The 14,182-nt window shown below is 38.3% G+C and overlaps 3 protein-coding genes across 3 annotated transcripts; 1 reads left to right on the forward strand and 2 right to left on the reverse strand.

Moving 5' to 3' along the window:
• Positions 1–332: 332 nt before the first annotated feature.
• On the reverse strand, positions 333–2,297 carry LOC140775354 (ricin B-like lectin R40G3). The gene is made up of 4 exons (XM_073118597.1): positions 2,001–2,297; positions 1,720–1,842; positions 1,168–1,396; positions 333–534 (listed from the first exon to the last, which is right to left on the reverse strand). Coding segments are annotated over exons 1-4 (585 nt in total). The 5' UTR covers positions 2,232–2,297; the 3' UTR covers positions 333–532.
• Positions 2,298–3,203: 906 nt separating this feature from the next.
• On the forward strand, positions 3,204–5,088 carry LOC140775811 (transmembrane emp24 domain-containing protein p24delta9-like). The gene is made up of 4 exons (XM_073119253.1): positions 3,204–3,522; positions 3,616–3,825; positions 4,348–4,424; positions 4,515–5,088. The coding sequence occupies exons 1-4, from the start codon at positions 3,331–3,333 to the stop codon at positions 4,657–4,659; spliced, it is 624 nt and encodes a 207-aa protein (XP_072975354.1). The 5' UTR covers positions 3,204–3,330; the 3' UTR covers positions 4,660–5,088.
• A 528-nt stretch (positions 5,089–5,616) lies between these two features.
• On the reverse strand, positions 5,617–12,494 carry LOC140776343 (probable apyrase 1). The gene is made up of 9 exons (XM_073120005.1): positions 11,849–12,494; positions 9,542–9,670; positions 9,375–9,431; positions 9,033–9,125; positions 7,795–8,000; positions 7,228–7,316; positions 6,516–6,733; positions 6,194–6,383; positions 5,617–6,112 (listed from the first exon to the last, which is right to left on the reverse strand). Exons 1-9 carry the CDS (start codon positions 12,179–12,181, stop codon positions 6,000–6,002), a joined length of 1,428 nt encoding a protein of 475 aa, XP_072976106.1. The 5' UTR covers positions 12,182–12,494; the 3' UTR covers positions 5,617–5,999.
• Between the last annotated feature and the right edge of the window lie 1,688 nt (positions 12,495–14,182).

Below are 14,182 nucleotides of genomic sequence, written 5' to 3' on the forward strand. Positions count from 1 at the left end.
TTAAGTAGGTTAGGCCGCTAAGTCTAAATTGTATCTAAAGTTGGTCAGCTATCAATCTATCCTTGACCACCTTTAAATGTGGTTGAAGAAAAAGTCAAAGAAGTAGGTACATCAAATACCTATATTAGTATGTATTAATGGGCTAATAGATTAAAGTCGTAAGGCCCAATGTAGCCCAAACTACTACACCAAAAGCCCAAAATAAAACTCCATCTCCAGAATCTATTGGATTAGGCCTCAAAGGTTTTTCATATACCTCCTCCTCCTCCTTCTTGTTTTTGTTTATAGGGTTTCTCTTGCATTTAAATAACTCAAGGTAAGTAGGATAGATAGAGAGATCAACCCAGGAAAACATAGAAGAATAGATGCCATGATATGTTCTCGTACATAGGGATAGCAAGTGCAAAGATACATGGGAGGCTAGAAGTAGCACAACTTATTCTTTTGAAGCACTATATACTAGTAGCCATTACACACCAAAGGTAGAAGCATCAGACTTGTGCATACTATATTAGCTCCCCCATCAGTCTCCTCCTGCAAACATAACATCAAGATAAGAATGTAAGAACTTAAGTTTTTAGATTAATTGATCCTACTGGAATTTTGTTCACAATTACAAGGAGAAGGTTATAAAGAATTAGGTACTCTATTTATAATTGTCTCTGAGTTCTTTAAAATATCATAATTTCTATTTAAATCATTGAGCTCTTTTGAAAGTACCATTAGGTCAGCTAAATCTAACTAGTTCTAATTTAGAATATAAAAAGACCATTTTGCCTTTTTATGAACTGTTAGAAATTGCTAGATACTAAATATTTTTTTTAAAAAAAAATAGTGATAAATGCTTCACTTTAAACTTCAATAAAGAATGGTATATTGTGAGAAAACCTCTGAATTCTATAGTTTTCCAATCTTAGAGGATGACAAGAAGATGGAATATTATATTGCCTAGAACTCACAGTGGTAAATATTTCACTGTAATTAAACAATGCTTACTTTATAGCATCACCCAAATGGCAATTACTCTGAAAGAGTCAAAGGATTTTCAGTGGCAATTATGTGCAAAAAAGAAACCATTAATATCTTATCATCTAATGATAGAGGATGATAAAATAGAAGATGGGATATTAATTAAATTCGATTGCATGCATGCCAAGAAGAACTTACAATAGGGTGCTATCTTCCAGCTCTGGTTGTCTCCTTTGCACCACTTCCACAGCACAAGAGTAGTTCCATCATGCACACCGCCATGATCTTTATCTCCATGGAAGGCATCAAAGTTCAAGTAGATGTTGTTCACCATCCTGATGCATCGGAATCCGCGCCCCACGTCCCTGCTCTCCGTCCACAGCACCGACTCGTCGAGGTAGTCTGGATTATAGGGAACAAGGCGAACCTGCATGCCGAAGAAGACGAACACTTGGTTGCAGTTCCGATCACATAATAGATATACTTTTTGTTCGTCAAAATTCTTTTTTCCCCATTAAAAATATCACATAACTGTGTCTAGGTGCATGATAAATTTTAGACGCTTTGGAGTCTAATTTTATTTTATTATAGAAAAAAGAAAGATATAAAAGTTGATCATATGATGGTCATTGAATAATTTTACCATCAAGAGTTGATAGGAGGGGGGTTAGGAGATTGAAAGGAAAAAAGAACCTTTAGTTGCATCTACTATGATAACCAGAAGTACGCAAGAGTTAGGAACTAGCTTACAGGATGAGACTGTCCAAAAGAGTGCTTCAGAGCTTCCCCAGTTGCTTTGTTCACCAGAGCAAATGCAGGATAACCCTCTTCATCCTGCACCTTTGTGCTGAATCTCATATCTTTAATCCAATGCTACATTTGCCAAAAAAAGAGAATATATTAATCCAACTGATATCCAAAAGCTTAAGTTGTCCGGTTATAAACCAACAACATGTATCATGTCTTAACATACTATTTAATGCGTTGAATAATTATTTATCTAGAGCAACTAAGTTTGCTGAATCTTTTACCTGGTGCATGTCCTTAGGATCAGTCGGAGCAAGAACAACGGAGCCATCACGGATGCTAAGGCTATAATTCGGGTTCGCCCGGCAGAAGATCTTGACGGTGGGGTGGCGTGCTAGGTCGCCTCTCAAAAGGAAGCCAGGAGAAGAGTAGCCGCAGGGCGGAGGCAAGGCCTGAACGCCGTCGTCCTCCCCCTCAATGAAATAATTGTAATGGCGGGGGCGGAGGTAGTCCATGGCTTAGGAATCGCAACTAGTTTGGTATCAGAGCCGATGGTTCAAATGCAGGCAGAGAAGACGATGGAGTTTCAGTGGGTTTTATAGTATTTCTGGAGGGGATGAGATCCAGTTGTATCACCAACTTGTAAGTTGATGGGGGGGGGGGGGGGGGGGGGGGGGGGGGTATTGGGAATGGTATTTATTCGTCGAGATAACGCAACTAGATACTATATGTCTCGTCATGAGAGCCGCCCTTCCTTCCTTCCCTTCTCTATTACTTGGTTTGAGTTGGAAGAAGGTGGGGTCTTTGGCGAATCATAATATTCTTGCGTTAATGTTAAGCGACCTGATTCCATGCATGTTGTTTTCTTGATATATATATATATATATATATATATATAATAGTTATTTATTACTATCTATTTTTGCGTCATCACCATTGGCAACTAGAGAAAAGCTCACACCAAGCTATCTCTAAAACGAAACTAAATTTTTACTAAGATTTTGGTTCCTCATAAAGTGAAGTCGAGTGGAATACGGAAGAATATAGCACTTTTAAATTTTGGCAGGAAGTGGCTTTCCTTTAGAACTTATGAGAGTTCTAGAGGCTTATCATATATATCTTATTCTATTTAGAGGGAGAGGGAGGGAAGGAACCTCTGCACCCAAAAAATCCTAGCTTCCTTTAGTTTTCTCTTTAACCTCTTTTTATTATTAAAGAAACACAATATATATATCAATTAATCAGAACGATTATAAAAAATCTCGTTAGCATCAATGGACAAAATTTGTACAAGTTGGGAGGGGAAAATCCCATTATAAGCACAACCATAAATGTCGATATAGTAAGATTAACTTAATCTAATGAAGCTAGCCATTCTTCTAAAAGAGATGCATACAGTAAGATGTAAATAGTAATAAACAATATACATATAGTTAGATGCATAGTCTCATAAAATAATGTTCACTAACCACCACAACCACCACCACCAGTCTTACCAACCGGCGTTTCGATCCAGAAGAAGTCTCTCTATTGATCTTTATTCCACCTTACGAAATAATAATAATAATAATAATAATAATAAAGAAAAAATTCGAAGGAGAAGAAGAAGAAAAAATGAACTCCAATCTCGTCTTCTTCTTCGTCCTCGTCCTACTCCTGAAAACCTCCAATGCCCTCGTCGTCGACGTCCCTTCCGGCCGTGTCAAATGCCTCACGGAAGACCTCCGTAGGTCCGCCCTCTCATACGCTCGCTATCGCGTCGTCTCCTCATCCTCCGCCACCACCGATGTCACTATCTCCACCCGCGTATGCTTCTCGCTTCATCTCTTCCCGGTCCCGCTTCCCGGATTCGGATTCTTAACTCCAATTGATGGATTGGGTTTCGATTCGATTTGGTAGGTGAGCGATCCTTTCGGGGAGACGATACATCACGCTGAGGAAGTGGAGAGAGGGGAGTTCTCCTTCCAAGCGGAGGAGACGGGTAAGCACACCGCGTGCTTCTGGTCGCCGCGGTTCGAGATCTCCGGGTTGGTGTCCGTGGAAGTGGAGTGGAAGACGGGCATTAGAGCGAGGGATTGGAAGGCCGTAGCAAAGAAAGGAGATATTGATGTATGTATCCTCTCCTTTCTTTATCTCTTTTTCATCAATTTGATTTCTTGGAGGTGAAGAAGAGGAAATTAATTGAATCTTTTTCATTTGTAGGAGGGATAAAGATGAAAACTTTTGATTCAGAGAATTGATATAATGAACCTTGATTGAGTGAATTGGATAGGAATTGGTCTATTGATATGTCTACTTTTCTGATTGATTAGCAATATATAGCACGGAATTTGTACGAATTAGGATTCATCAGGGCTGATTAAATTTTGGCTGTTTGTTTTGAGAGGCAAACAAGAAGAAATGCACACTAGGTAGAGGGAAATGGTTGCATTTTTTTCCTTCTTTTTCGTGTGACAATTAATACAAATATCTAACCAAAATAGAAGCTTTCCTTGGTTAATTGTTTGAAATGTTGACAAATTAATGTATGAGTATTTCATTTCTACTGCATGCACAGTATTGCTCTCCATTTAGCTCTTTTATTTGTCACTATATCTATAACTTCCCTCAAGTCCAGTGATATAATTTCAGGTGATGGAGATGGAGTTGAAGAAGTTGGAGGATTCAGTCAAACTGATACATGAGGAGTTGATATTTCTGCGAGAGAGGTGGAGGAACCCTTTATTCTGTTTGAGCTCACACTTTTGATATCTAATTATCACTTCTTAATCCATAATTTCCTTTCGTCTTGCTCAAAGGGAGGCTGAGGCACAGAGACTGAATGAAGAGACTATCTCAAGAATGGATTCATTTGGTCTGTTGTCTCTTGTCATATGCTTGGGAGTTGCAGGCTTGCAGCTGTGGCATTTGAAGGCTTTCTTTGAGAAAGAAAAGATCCTATGAACAGCAGTCTGAGCCTTCCATCAAAATATATTCTTCTCAATCCCGAATTAGTTCTTCTTCTTTTTTTCATTCTTTTAGTTCAAAACTTATTCAAAGTTTTATATTTTAATTGAACTGTATCTACTTACAGTTGTTGTAATGGCTTTTGGAACATAAACTTATGGAAAGCATCTCAATCTTTTGTGCAGATTTTTTTGTGTCTACCCCTGTGGCATGTTGCATCTGTTAGAAGTTATAAAGCAAAGTGCTTTAGGATTTGGAGGAGATGTATATGATTTGGTATTCATTTCAACATTGGGGGATCTAAATTGGATGTATACTCGAATTGAGTACATTGTTATCTTGATCGCAGTAAAGAACAGAGGAGCTGTCTCATTAGGATCTTTTAATATTGAGTTAGAGAAAATTACAAACAACACCCTATATTTTGACTATATTATAAATAAAGCCTCTCTTTTTTATTATTTATATTTTCTAAGTTACCCATATCTCGTACCTCTAACATGATCTTTAAGATGAAACAATAAAAGCTTTGGATCGGGCGGTGTTATAGGAGGTGATGTTTGGATGCGATTTTAATATTTTAGAATCTTAATTTCATCATATTTTGTTGAAAAATTGCGTTTGGATTATCTCTAAGCTGTTTTGGAATCTTAATTCGATTTTATAATTAAGTTAATTTAGTAGCTAAGTTATGTTATTTCTATCTATCGAACGAATGAAAGAAAGAGCCTAGCTTGATATTTTATTAAAGAAACGGGGGACTTTATTATAACTGATGAAAAGCCCTAATAGTATCTAAGCAATTATTGAATATTCTAGTCATTTCGATGAAATATGATCACACACATACATTGCAAGAAGCTTCTTAATTTTATGGACACGGTAAGATCATCTACGGAAAACATAGACAAATTATCTCCCTATGAGAGAGTAATTGGACAGGAGATAGATAACTAAAAGAATAAGATAAGATAGATAAGACTCAGCTGAATGAATAAGAATTTATGTATCTGCCACATGGTTAAAAAAATAATATAGTTCTCATCTTATGTCTCCATCAGCAAGAAAAGAATAGGGCCAAGAATGGCTGCTACTAAAGCACACCAGTATACTGTAATCCTGCACTCATGTACAAGTTATATATATAGATGAATCCGAACAATTTGAATGCCAAAACTGTGACTGACTATCGCTTGGTGGGCTGCAGCTCGAGCCTAATCCTGGAAAGAGAACAGAAAGAGCAACAACGGTGAAGCCCATCATTGGCTGGCTAAGTCCGCGGTCCAGAATAAGAGCTGTTAAAGCTCCAAAATTTAAGAATTATCAATGGGGATCATCTATAGGGATGATACAGCTTCGATGGCACTGCCAAGCGGCCATGCTGCCTCGACAAAAGCATCACCAAACTGTACCTTCTTTACCAAAGTGATCTCTTGATAAGGTTCCACAGCTGTAAGATTATGGGAAAAGCAATCAGAACTAAGCCTTTGAAACAGCAAGAATGTCCTGAATTCTTTTGATTAGAACATACCAAATCCATCAACAAGCAGTGTGAACTGGTAGACAAGATCCATGCAAAGATACGGAAGGATGTCATCGGAAACAAGTGGATAAGTGGCCTTTGCATCATTGATGTTCAACTTACAAGCACGCTTTGCGGCTTCTTCGAAATCCGAGGGTTTAACCTTGGCCACTGCCTTCTTGGGATCCACAAAACCAGCCTGAGCACAGAAATATGTGAATGATTATCAGCTCGGAGACTGAAAGAAAGAAACATGTTGTAAAACCAGAGTGTTGAACTTTTCATGGGGATATACAGCAGGGGCTAACAGAAGATTGTTACCCAGCCCTACCTCAGCAGCTCTATCAAAGAAAAAGGATGCTACGAAAAGATTCTTCTGTCCATCTCCACCACCACCATTCCACACTCCACCAAAAGTACATTTCATATGAGTGCATGCTGGTTCATCAACTTTTAGAGCTCTTACTGCCTCAGCCCTGCACTTCGAAAAGCTGGCACCAGAAGGTGAAGCTGATGCTGTATACTCATTGCCACCATATTTGTAAGCCCCTATCAGGAAGAGTAGAAAAGGAAGACTTTTCAGTGAGCTGGAAAAGAGATCCAATAATGCTCTCCTAAAGACTATCTGAATATCAATAATCACATACAGCTCTATCTTAGGCAAAGTACAAAGAAAGAGCCCCAGTGCACATCAAGTTAGGGGAAATACAATAGAAATTCCAGGGACTGGGGAGGGCAAATTACTGCAGAGTGTTCCATCAATTTGAGTGCTAACACATCCTTTGAACCAATATAATGGGAAAATGACCCACAAAAGAGTTTTGCAACAAAGACTAGATTGTAACGGGAAGTTCTTATTGGATATCTGACCGAGTACTTATTCTTATGAACTTCCAACTACTTGTAAGAGATGTTACAAGATCAAGTTTATGTGAAAGAAAATTTCAAAGGAAATGAGCTTTAAAAATCTGAATTAAGAAAAAGAAACATGCTAGAATTACAGATAATCTTCAGAGGGATAAATGAGAAAAGAATAATCATACCACGATGACCATCCAATATACAGTTACTCTCACCATCACCAGCCTTTAAGATTTCTGCTCTAGCAGCCAGTAGACCATAATGCAAATAACTGCAAGAAAAATTACAGTTCCGATTTAGAATCAATGTACATTTTGACTTGGTGATGATATAGGTGCAGCAAATTTGTTATCCTAAGGATGTTCTGTTATTTCTAGACACAGGAAGCTTAATTTGTTCTTGGTTGATTTCTACTCATTTGTTTTGGTAAAAAATAACTACTTGGAAAATGCATCACCAAAATTATCCTAGGATAAGGGCCTTTCTATATTTCAGAATATTCCATTTTGAGTTTAGTCAGTCCTGGTACTCAATTGGCAGGACAAGGGAGCAAAATGGCCTAATCCACCATGTCAGGCTTAGAAACTAGATAACTGGGCGACCAATCCAGACTCATTCTACAATTGACTACTAAGTCACGAGGATTCAAAAGCTGAAGTTGTCCCTAGATCTACTATAAAGAAGATAGAGAAAGATCTAGAATCTCTATAGAACAAGTTTACAACAAAATTATCTAGGAAGATGTAAACCTGTGAACATAAAGGTGATACTCCGTTCCTTTTAAGAACAGTTTCTTCACATATAAATCTTCTCCACTAGATACTTGCGGAGCTTTGGCAGCATCTTTCTCTGAAATTGCATAAGCCATTTGCACTGAACCACCTCCCAGATCAACCACCCCGACAGTGCTCGAATATGTCTTTCCCAAATTTCCTAGCAAATAATTTATGGTGACCTGCCAGACAAAAAGATTTCCTAAATAAGTAGCTGATTTTAAGGTAGAATAATTACACAGGAGAAAGAAATAGAGATTCAAAAAGAGAAATATTCTTTCTCAGTCAAAAAGTACTGAATGAAGTTCATGAAACCATCTGAAAAAAGCTTATGTCATGAGGTAGATAAATGATAAAGATTTGCATGGTATTTGACATCAAGTGCAGCTAATATATATAAAATCAAGGGCTCTAATTTTATTTGCCACCACTTATAGCAAGTCATTAATTGATAACTTACCCTTCCCTATCTCCCTATCATGTATCGATGTATCGCTCTCCCTGCCATGTTAGGAAAAGTCTCCGTTAGGCTTTGTTTATAAATCTAAAGTGACTTCTTATGATAGGGATATTGTAGGATTTACCAGACTTGCTGTCAAAATTATCTGAATCTGCTGTTGCAAGTCTAGTCTATTTATATCCCTCCTACCTAGCATCAAGATCAACTTAGGAATGGATAGATGATTGTCTAGATTCTTTGTCAAACATCTTTCATGTAGCTGCTTTTTATAGTTTGATTTTTCTATTCTTGCTCTAGTCAATTTTTTTTTTTTTTTGGTGACGCAAAGAAACAGCAGGCGCTATTAACAATTCGATCCGACCAAAGTTCTAGATTCTGTACTTAAGCACTAAGAACTATTGGCTTAGCCCAAAATTTGAATGATCAAACAGATGATTTAATTGCCCAATTCCAAGATCAGACTTCTTATTGGTGATAATATGTAGAGCAACAACTTAAACAATTTAGGTAAAGGCAACAAACAAATTTTCAATTTAGTCAGACTAAAAAAATGAAACAAGGCTTCAGTTACAAGGTTGAAGCATTCTTTAATCAGGTTCCAGAAAAAAACAATGAAGCTAGCAACTTGACTCTTGATACATCTTTCACCAGTTAATATGAGTGCCAATTCCATATTAACAACTCAATAGAATTGCAGACATATGAATTCAGAATTCAAAAACAATATGTTCAAGAAAATAAAAGGATGTTATACCCACTGAAAAGCGCCTTCCTGAGTTCCATCAAGGACAGTCACCCAATCTGGTTGGGATTGCAATGAGCTCTTGTCTTGAAGGAGATCCCTGACCTGCATAATTTCAGGTTCAGATGAAAGCAGGTATGGAATGTTATTACAATAACAAAATCTCATTTAATTAAAACTGGAAATGAAGAATACGCCATCCTTCGCTCTCGTTTATTTTTTTTCCCAGACATAAGCAGTTGGCATAGATATTAGTTCCAACTTGAATGTCAAGTTATAGCCAACCCCAAAGTGTGGCTTGCTGCTTATGGATGTTAAGGTAATTTGTGCAAAGGGATGGAGAGGAAATTATACCGCTTGCAGAATTTGTTCAGATTTTTCAGTTCCCAATGCTCTGAGACCTGCAGTTGCCTGCAAAAACATCAAATTGTCAATAGCTATTAGAAGCAACACAGCATTCAACTTCACATTAGAAGTTTCACAAGATATAACAGCCCATTATATAAGAAATTATGATTTACCCCAACTCTGACAGGAGTTTTCTCTCTCAATCCTAATGGAACAATAGCTTCAGCTTTCTCCAGAAGAGGAATAAGTGAATTTGCAGCCTCCTGGGGATTCTCTGCAAAGGAGCTTAAACCCGGTTTTTTCTGCATGCAGGGGAGAAACAGAATGACATTATTTGTTGTGCATGCGTCCAACTATGATATATAGATTCTAAGAAAGTACTAGTATTTTCTTCACTTGATACAATGCTTTGATTGCATCTCTAAAAAGACAAGAGAATGAGTTCCTTGAAGATTGAACCTGTAATAGTTAGATAGTTTCCTATGTTTTTGAGGCAACAATGGCACACATGCCAAGAGAGCTTGGCACTTGACTTTAGTGTTTTGATTAGTAACTACTCCTTACAACTATAAGGGAGAAACTGGACCAAAAGAAACACTCCATTGTCATTGCCCCACTAGTTTACTTCAGTCATAGTAAAGAACCATGACTTCCAAATACTCTCAAACTCACTCACTTTTCCTATCTCTTATACTTAAGCTGACAAATAACCTCCACTGCACATCTGAACAACCCAAAGAAACAAGCCCCGAAAAATGTGATATATCTAAATTTGATGACCTTTTCAATAACTGAGAGCCTGTGACATCCTTATTTGTGTCAGTAGGTGATAGACACTATCCCCATAAAAATACGAGTTATGATGTGGCTGAGACCCATACCTCTGCCTTACCAATGATCTATCTGTATGTATGACATTCAATTTCACCACTTGTTGTTCCATAAAATAAAAAAGGTAGTGTCATTTGGAAGCTAGTACTGATGAATGCCTAATCTATTAAAAGTGCAGTTTTTTACAAAACCTAGACTGAAACTCAATAGGTGATTATTATCTTTAATTCACTCACTCCTCGTTTCTACTATAAACACTTGGTGGTGTTTGCTTACCAGTTAAGGAGAAATCTAGTTTAATTATTTTCATTCTTACTTTTAAAATTGCAACTCTAATCTAATATAGGAAAATATGGTGTTTTGTCATAAACTAGAATAATTATTACCTTTGATGTGGCATAAAATTGAGCTAAAGATAGACATAAGAAGTGAAAATTGCTTTTGTCTTTGTGAATTGAGACAACTACTCTTAGTAGTGGGAATTACATTTAATTTGACATATAAAGTCAAATTAAAGTGTTCCTTATTCTTTAAGGAGTGGAGATTGATGATATCTCATGCAAATTGAAAGAAATAATAATATTAAAATTAATCTTCACCTCAAAAAATGTGTCTTTATGAGCTTTGTTTTGCAATGAGAATTTATGTGTACGTAATGCGTATATGTAAAATAACAATGCTAGTATAATCATAATTCTACATAAGAAATGCAATTTTATAGATGCGCAATGCATACTAGTAAGTATGCAACGAAGGGGGTGCCAGGTGCCATGCCACTACTAGCGTGCCGACCAGTATGACCATCATTGCTTGTAGGTATACAAATGCATGCTTTTAATTAATTAATGCAGGTTTTTACGTACGAAATAATAGGTTTCTAGGTACGAAAGTTTCTGCTATTTGGTCTTATCAGGAGTAAAATGGTAAGGTCATTTTGGGCCTAATTCATTCTAAATGGAGAGAAAAACTAGTTTAGCCCACTTTTCAGCTCAAACCAAAAGTTCTCGCTTAATTTTAATTATATTTTTGGAATGACATAGATATGAGGAAGGAGAGAGGAAAGAGATATTTTGATATGACATATAAAGCAAGTTTAGTCAAATTAAAGGTAAAATTATGACTGGGCTTATGTATAAAGTAAGATTCAAACGACTGCTACAATGTTTCTAAACTGATTTAGGATAATATGTTTGGTTACAAATCTAGAGCCGTATTCCTTAATCTAGATTACGGAATCCCCTAATCAGCAATCAATCGGGGCCTTATAGTTAATACTACAATTAAAGAGTAGTTCCAAGACAACTGCATATCACAGCTTTGTCAGGTTGATGACTTGATATTTTATCTATGCAACATTCATGTAGTTCAGATTTTGAATAAGAGACATGTGGTTTCCTATCATTCTACGCATCAAAATTTCTCTTAAAGATTTCAAAAGTCAGATCTCATGAGTCTATTCACACTACCCAATCAAAATGACGTCTGCTTCATCGATCTATTCATTACCGAATCAGAACGACCGGTTCTCCATCTAATCCGTCCCATATCAACAGTTTGGACAATTCAATACCGAGGGAAGGCAGATCTACTTCAACGAAAGTCGAACCTTAACGCACATTACTCAATTCAAGCAATCATCTCATCCATACCTGCACGAAGAGCTCGATTTCCTTCCCGATTGGAAGCAGATCCAGATTCTTATCAAAGCAGTACACATGAACTCTACTCCCGGAGCTCCCCGCATCAAAGATCACCGCATAGGTCTTCGATCCCGCATCTCCTCCGCCTCCGGGCATCGTCTTCCTCCCAACACCCACGAGGACCGGCCCGGCGGGGGATCGCGGCATCAGTAAAAGGACGAAGGCGACGAGGAGGAGTGGGACGGAGATGATTAAGATGATACCACGGTTCCGTTGGATCTTGTCGGAGATCGACTCCGCCCGGCCGCCGGAGACCGCGGCGGCTCCGCCTCGCTGCCGCATCTTGGCTTCGAGGTCGGCCGGCGGGTGGCTCAGATCCGCCGCCGACGGAGATCGGTACCGGATCTGGCCGTTGCTCGGAGACGCCTTCACGGTTTCCTGAGCCGTCTCCAGCTTGGAAGGATGGGAGAGGTATTTCGAGGGAATGGAGGGTGTGAAGTGCAAATATCGATCTTTCCCTCACTCCCTCTATTCTCTCCCGCAAATACCTCTTTGTTTTGGATATTTTTGCAAAATTTGTTTCTCTTTCTTCTGCCGCGAATGCTTTCGCCGGTCGCAAACAGAGGAGAGGGGGAGAGAGAACGATGAAGCTACCAAAAGCTTAGAGCGAGTTGTTATTTATGAAGAGGTTTCCATGGGAACGTAAAACTGACGCCAAAAAAGGACCAAAACGTCAATCCAACTGATATAAACTACCCAAATATTGGAGATAAATATTTGATAATAAAATATACTACTTCAGTATCTAGTTCCAACGATCAACAAATCTAATCAATTTTGCACTATAAGTCTATAACCTTTTGTTTGTTTCTCCCACCAAAATACTTAAAAATTAAAAATTGTGACTTAATTTCCACGTCGTCATATGCTCCGGGCTGCGTGGGTTCACGTGTGGGGCTTCTTTGTTCCGGTGCGATAACTAGTTATAAATTCTCTTTGCCAGGCTGTCACGCCCGCCTTGCCGCTTTCACAGCCTTTGTCACGAACCAAATCGGATCGATAACGGAAAAATTCTACACATATTAACCGTCTTCCGCGTACCCGAGCATCTTTTTCATCTTATGTAACGTTACGGAGGACACTTCGGAGTACCTGCAGCAGCTTTGAAGCCGTAAAAGATATCGGATCTTGCGCAGGATCCGGTAAGGCAAAGAGGCTTTATTAGGTAGCAGGTAGGTAGTCGAGCAGTTACATTATTTGCATTAGTATATTCTACCTCTGCTATAGACGGTGGTTATGCGTCAACGGAAAAAAAATAAAAATGCCACGAATCAGAAGTGTGGTTGGTGGACCACCGTGGTGGATGTTTACTTGTTTACGTAACAAAGACCTCTGAAATTAACTCGAGCCTAAGCTCGTGGTTCTATGATTTGATTTCAGTATGTGATTACATGATGGTTAGATGCACGTGATTAACGTTAAGTAATTTTTATTTTTATTTTTTTATTTTAAATGTAATGGAATATATAGATAATAGGAGAGTAGAAATGATAATAAAAGTAAAATATAAAATGTTTTTTAAACAAAAGGAGGAAAAAAACCGGGCTCTAATTATATTATATACTGGCCTGCTCGAAAAACCAATCCACGACCACGCATTTTCGCTCACCAGCGCTTCCGAAGATTCCGATGAAGTCATGAAACAGAAACATCTCATCTTTTAGCGAGATCCTGATCCCCTACGGTAACGCTTGCCGCCGTCTGCAGTCCTCTGGCATCACCGGCGAGGGAGAGATGTCGTCGCGATGATTGAGGAGAGAGGGGAGAGGAGAGGAGAGGAGAGGGAGGAGGTGAGTTGTCGTGCGGGGTGTCGACGCACTTCTTGATTTCTTCTTTGGAGTTATTCTCTTTCCTTGTAAGATTGCTCTGGTTTCAAATGGTGCACTTTGCGCGTTTGAATTGGGAATCTGTGGTTAAGAGCAACTTACTTGCGCGTCGATTAGGGATTCGGGAATAGCATGCTAGTGTTAAAGTAGTCTACAATGAGATCTATGTGGAGAGAAGCAATGCCAATTTTGGGGTGATTTTGAGGCCGCGCTTTTGACTATTTCATGGTGAAGAGCAAATCTTTTGGTGATCTTGTCTATCCTCTTTGAGTTGTTGTTGTATTTGTAAATGTATTCTTGAATCTTGGTTGCAATATTTACAGATGCACAATGCACTATAGCTGATTGGCCCATTTCGATATTTATGACAAATTAAGGGAAGAATGTTTCTCTTTTATAACATAGATGCACGCAAAATATATAGCACAGTTATGATCTTCACAGCTGCATCAAGGGG

The sequence above is a fragment of the Typha angustifolia genome, chromosome 14 (genome assembly GCF_048772165.1).
Source record: "Typha angustifolia cultivar Huaian chromosome 14, ASM4877216v1, whole genome shotgun sequence".
NCBI classification, from domain to species: Eukaryota; Viridiplantae; Streptophyta; class Magnoliopsida; order Poales; family Typhaceae; genus Typha; species Typha angustifolia.

What these genes read in the sequence shown, in the direction of transcription:
- LOC140775354 (XM_073118597.1), bottom strand. Translation starts at nt 2,231, where the DNA reads ATGGACTACCTCCGCCCCCGCCATTACAATTATTTCATTGAGGGGGAG. An exon ending in ATCCTAAGGACATGCACCAG is followed by an intron (nt 1,843 to 2,000) that starts GTAAAAGATTCA and finishes TGGCAAATGTAG; the next exon opens with CATTGGATTAAAGATATGAG. An exon ending in CTTTTGGACAGTCTCATCCT is followed by an intron (nt 1,397 to 1,719) that starts GTAAGCTAGTTC and finishes TTCGGCATGCAG; the next exon opens with GTTCGCCTTGTTCCCTATAA.
- LOC140775811 (XM_073119253.1), top strand. Translation starts at nt 3,331, where the DNA reads ATGAACTCCAATCTCGTCTTCTTCTTCGTCCTCGTCCTACTCCTGAAA. An exon ending in ATGTCACTATCTCCACCCGC is followed by an intron (nt 3,523 to 3,615) that starts GTATGCTTCTCG and finishes TCGATTTGGTAG; the next exon opens with GTGAGCGATCCTTTCGGGGA. An exon ending in CAAAGAAAGGAGATATTGAT is followed by an intron (nt 3,826 to 4,347) that starts GTATGTATCCTC and finishes ATATAATTTCAG; the next exon opens with GTGATGGAGATGGAGTTGAA.
- LOC140776343 (XM_073120005.1), bottom strand. Translation starts at nt 12,181, where the DNA reads ATGCGGCAGCGAGGCGGAGCCGCCGCGGTCTCCGGCGGCCGGGCGGAG. An exon ending in TCTTTGATAGAGCTGCTGAG is followed by an intron (nt 6,384 to 6,515) that starts GTAGGGCTGGGT and finishes TTCTGTGCTCAG; the next exon opens with GCTGGTTTTGTGGATCCCAA. An exon ending in ACTGCTTGTTGATGGATTTG is followed by an intron (nt 6,113 to 6,193) that starts GTATGTTCTAAT and finishes ATAATCTTACAG; the next exon opens with CTGTGGAACCTTATCAAGAG.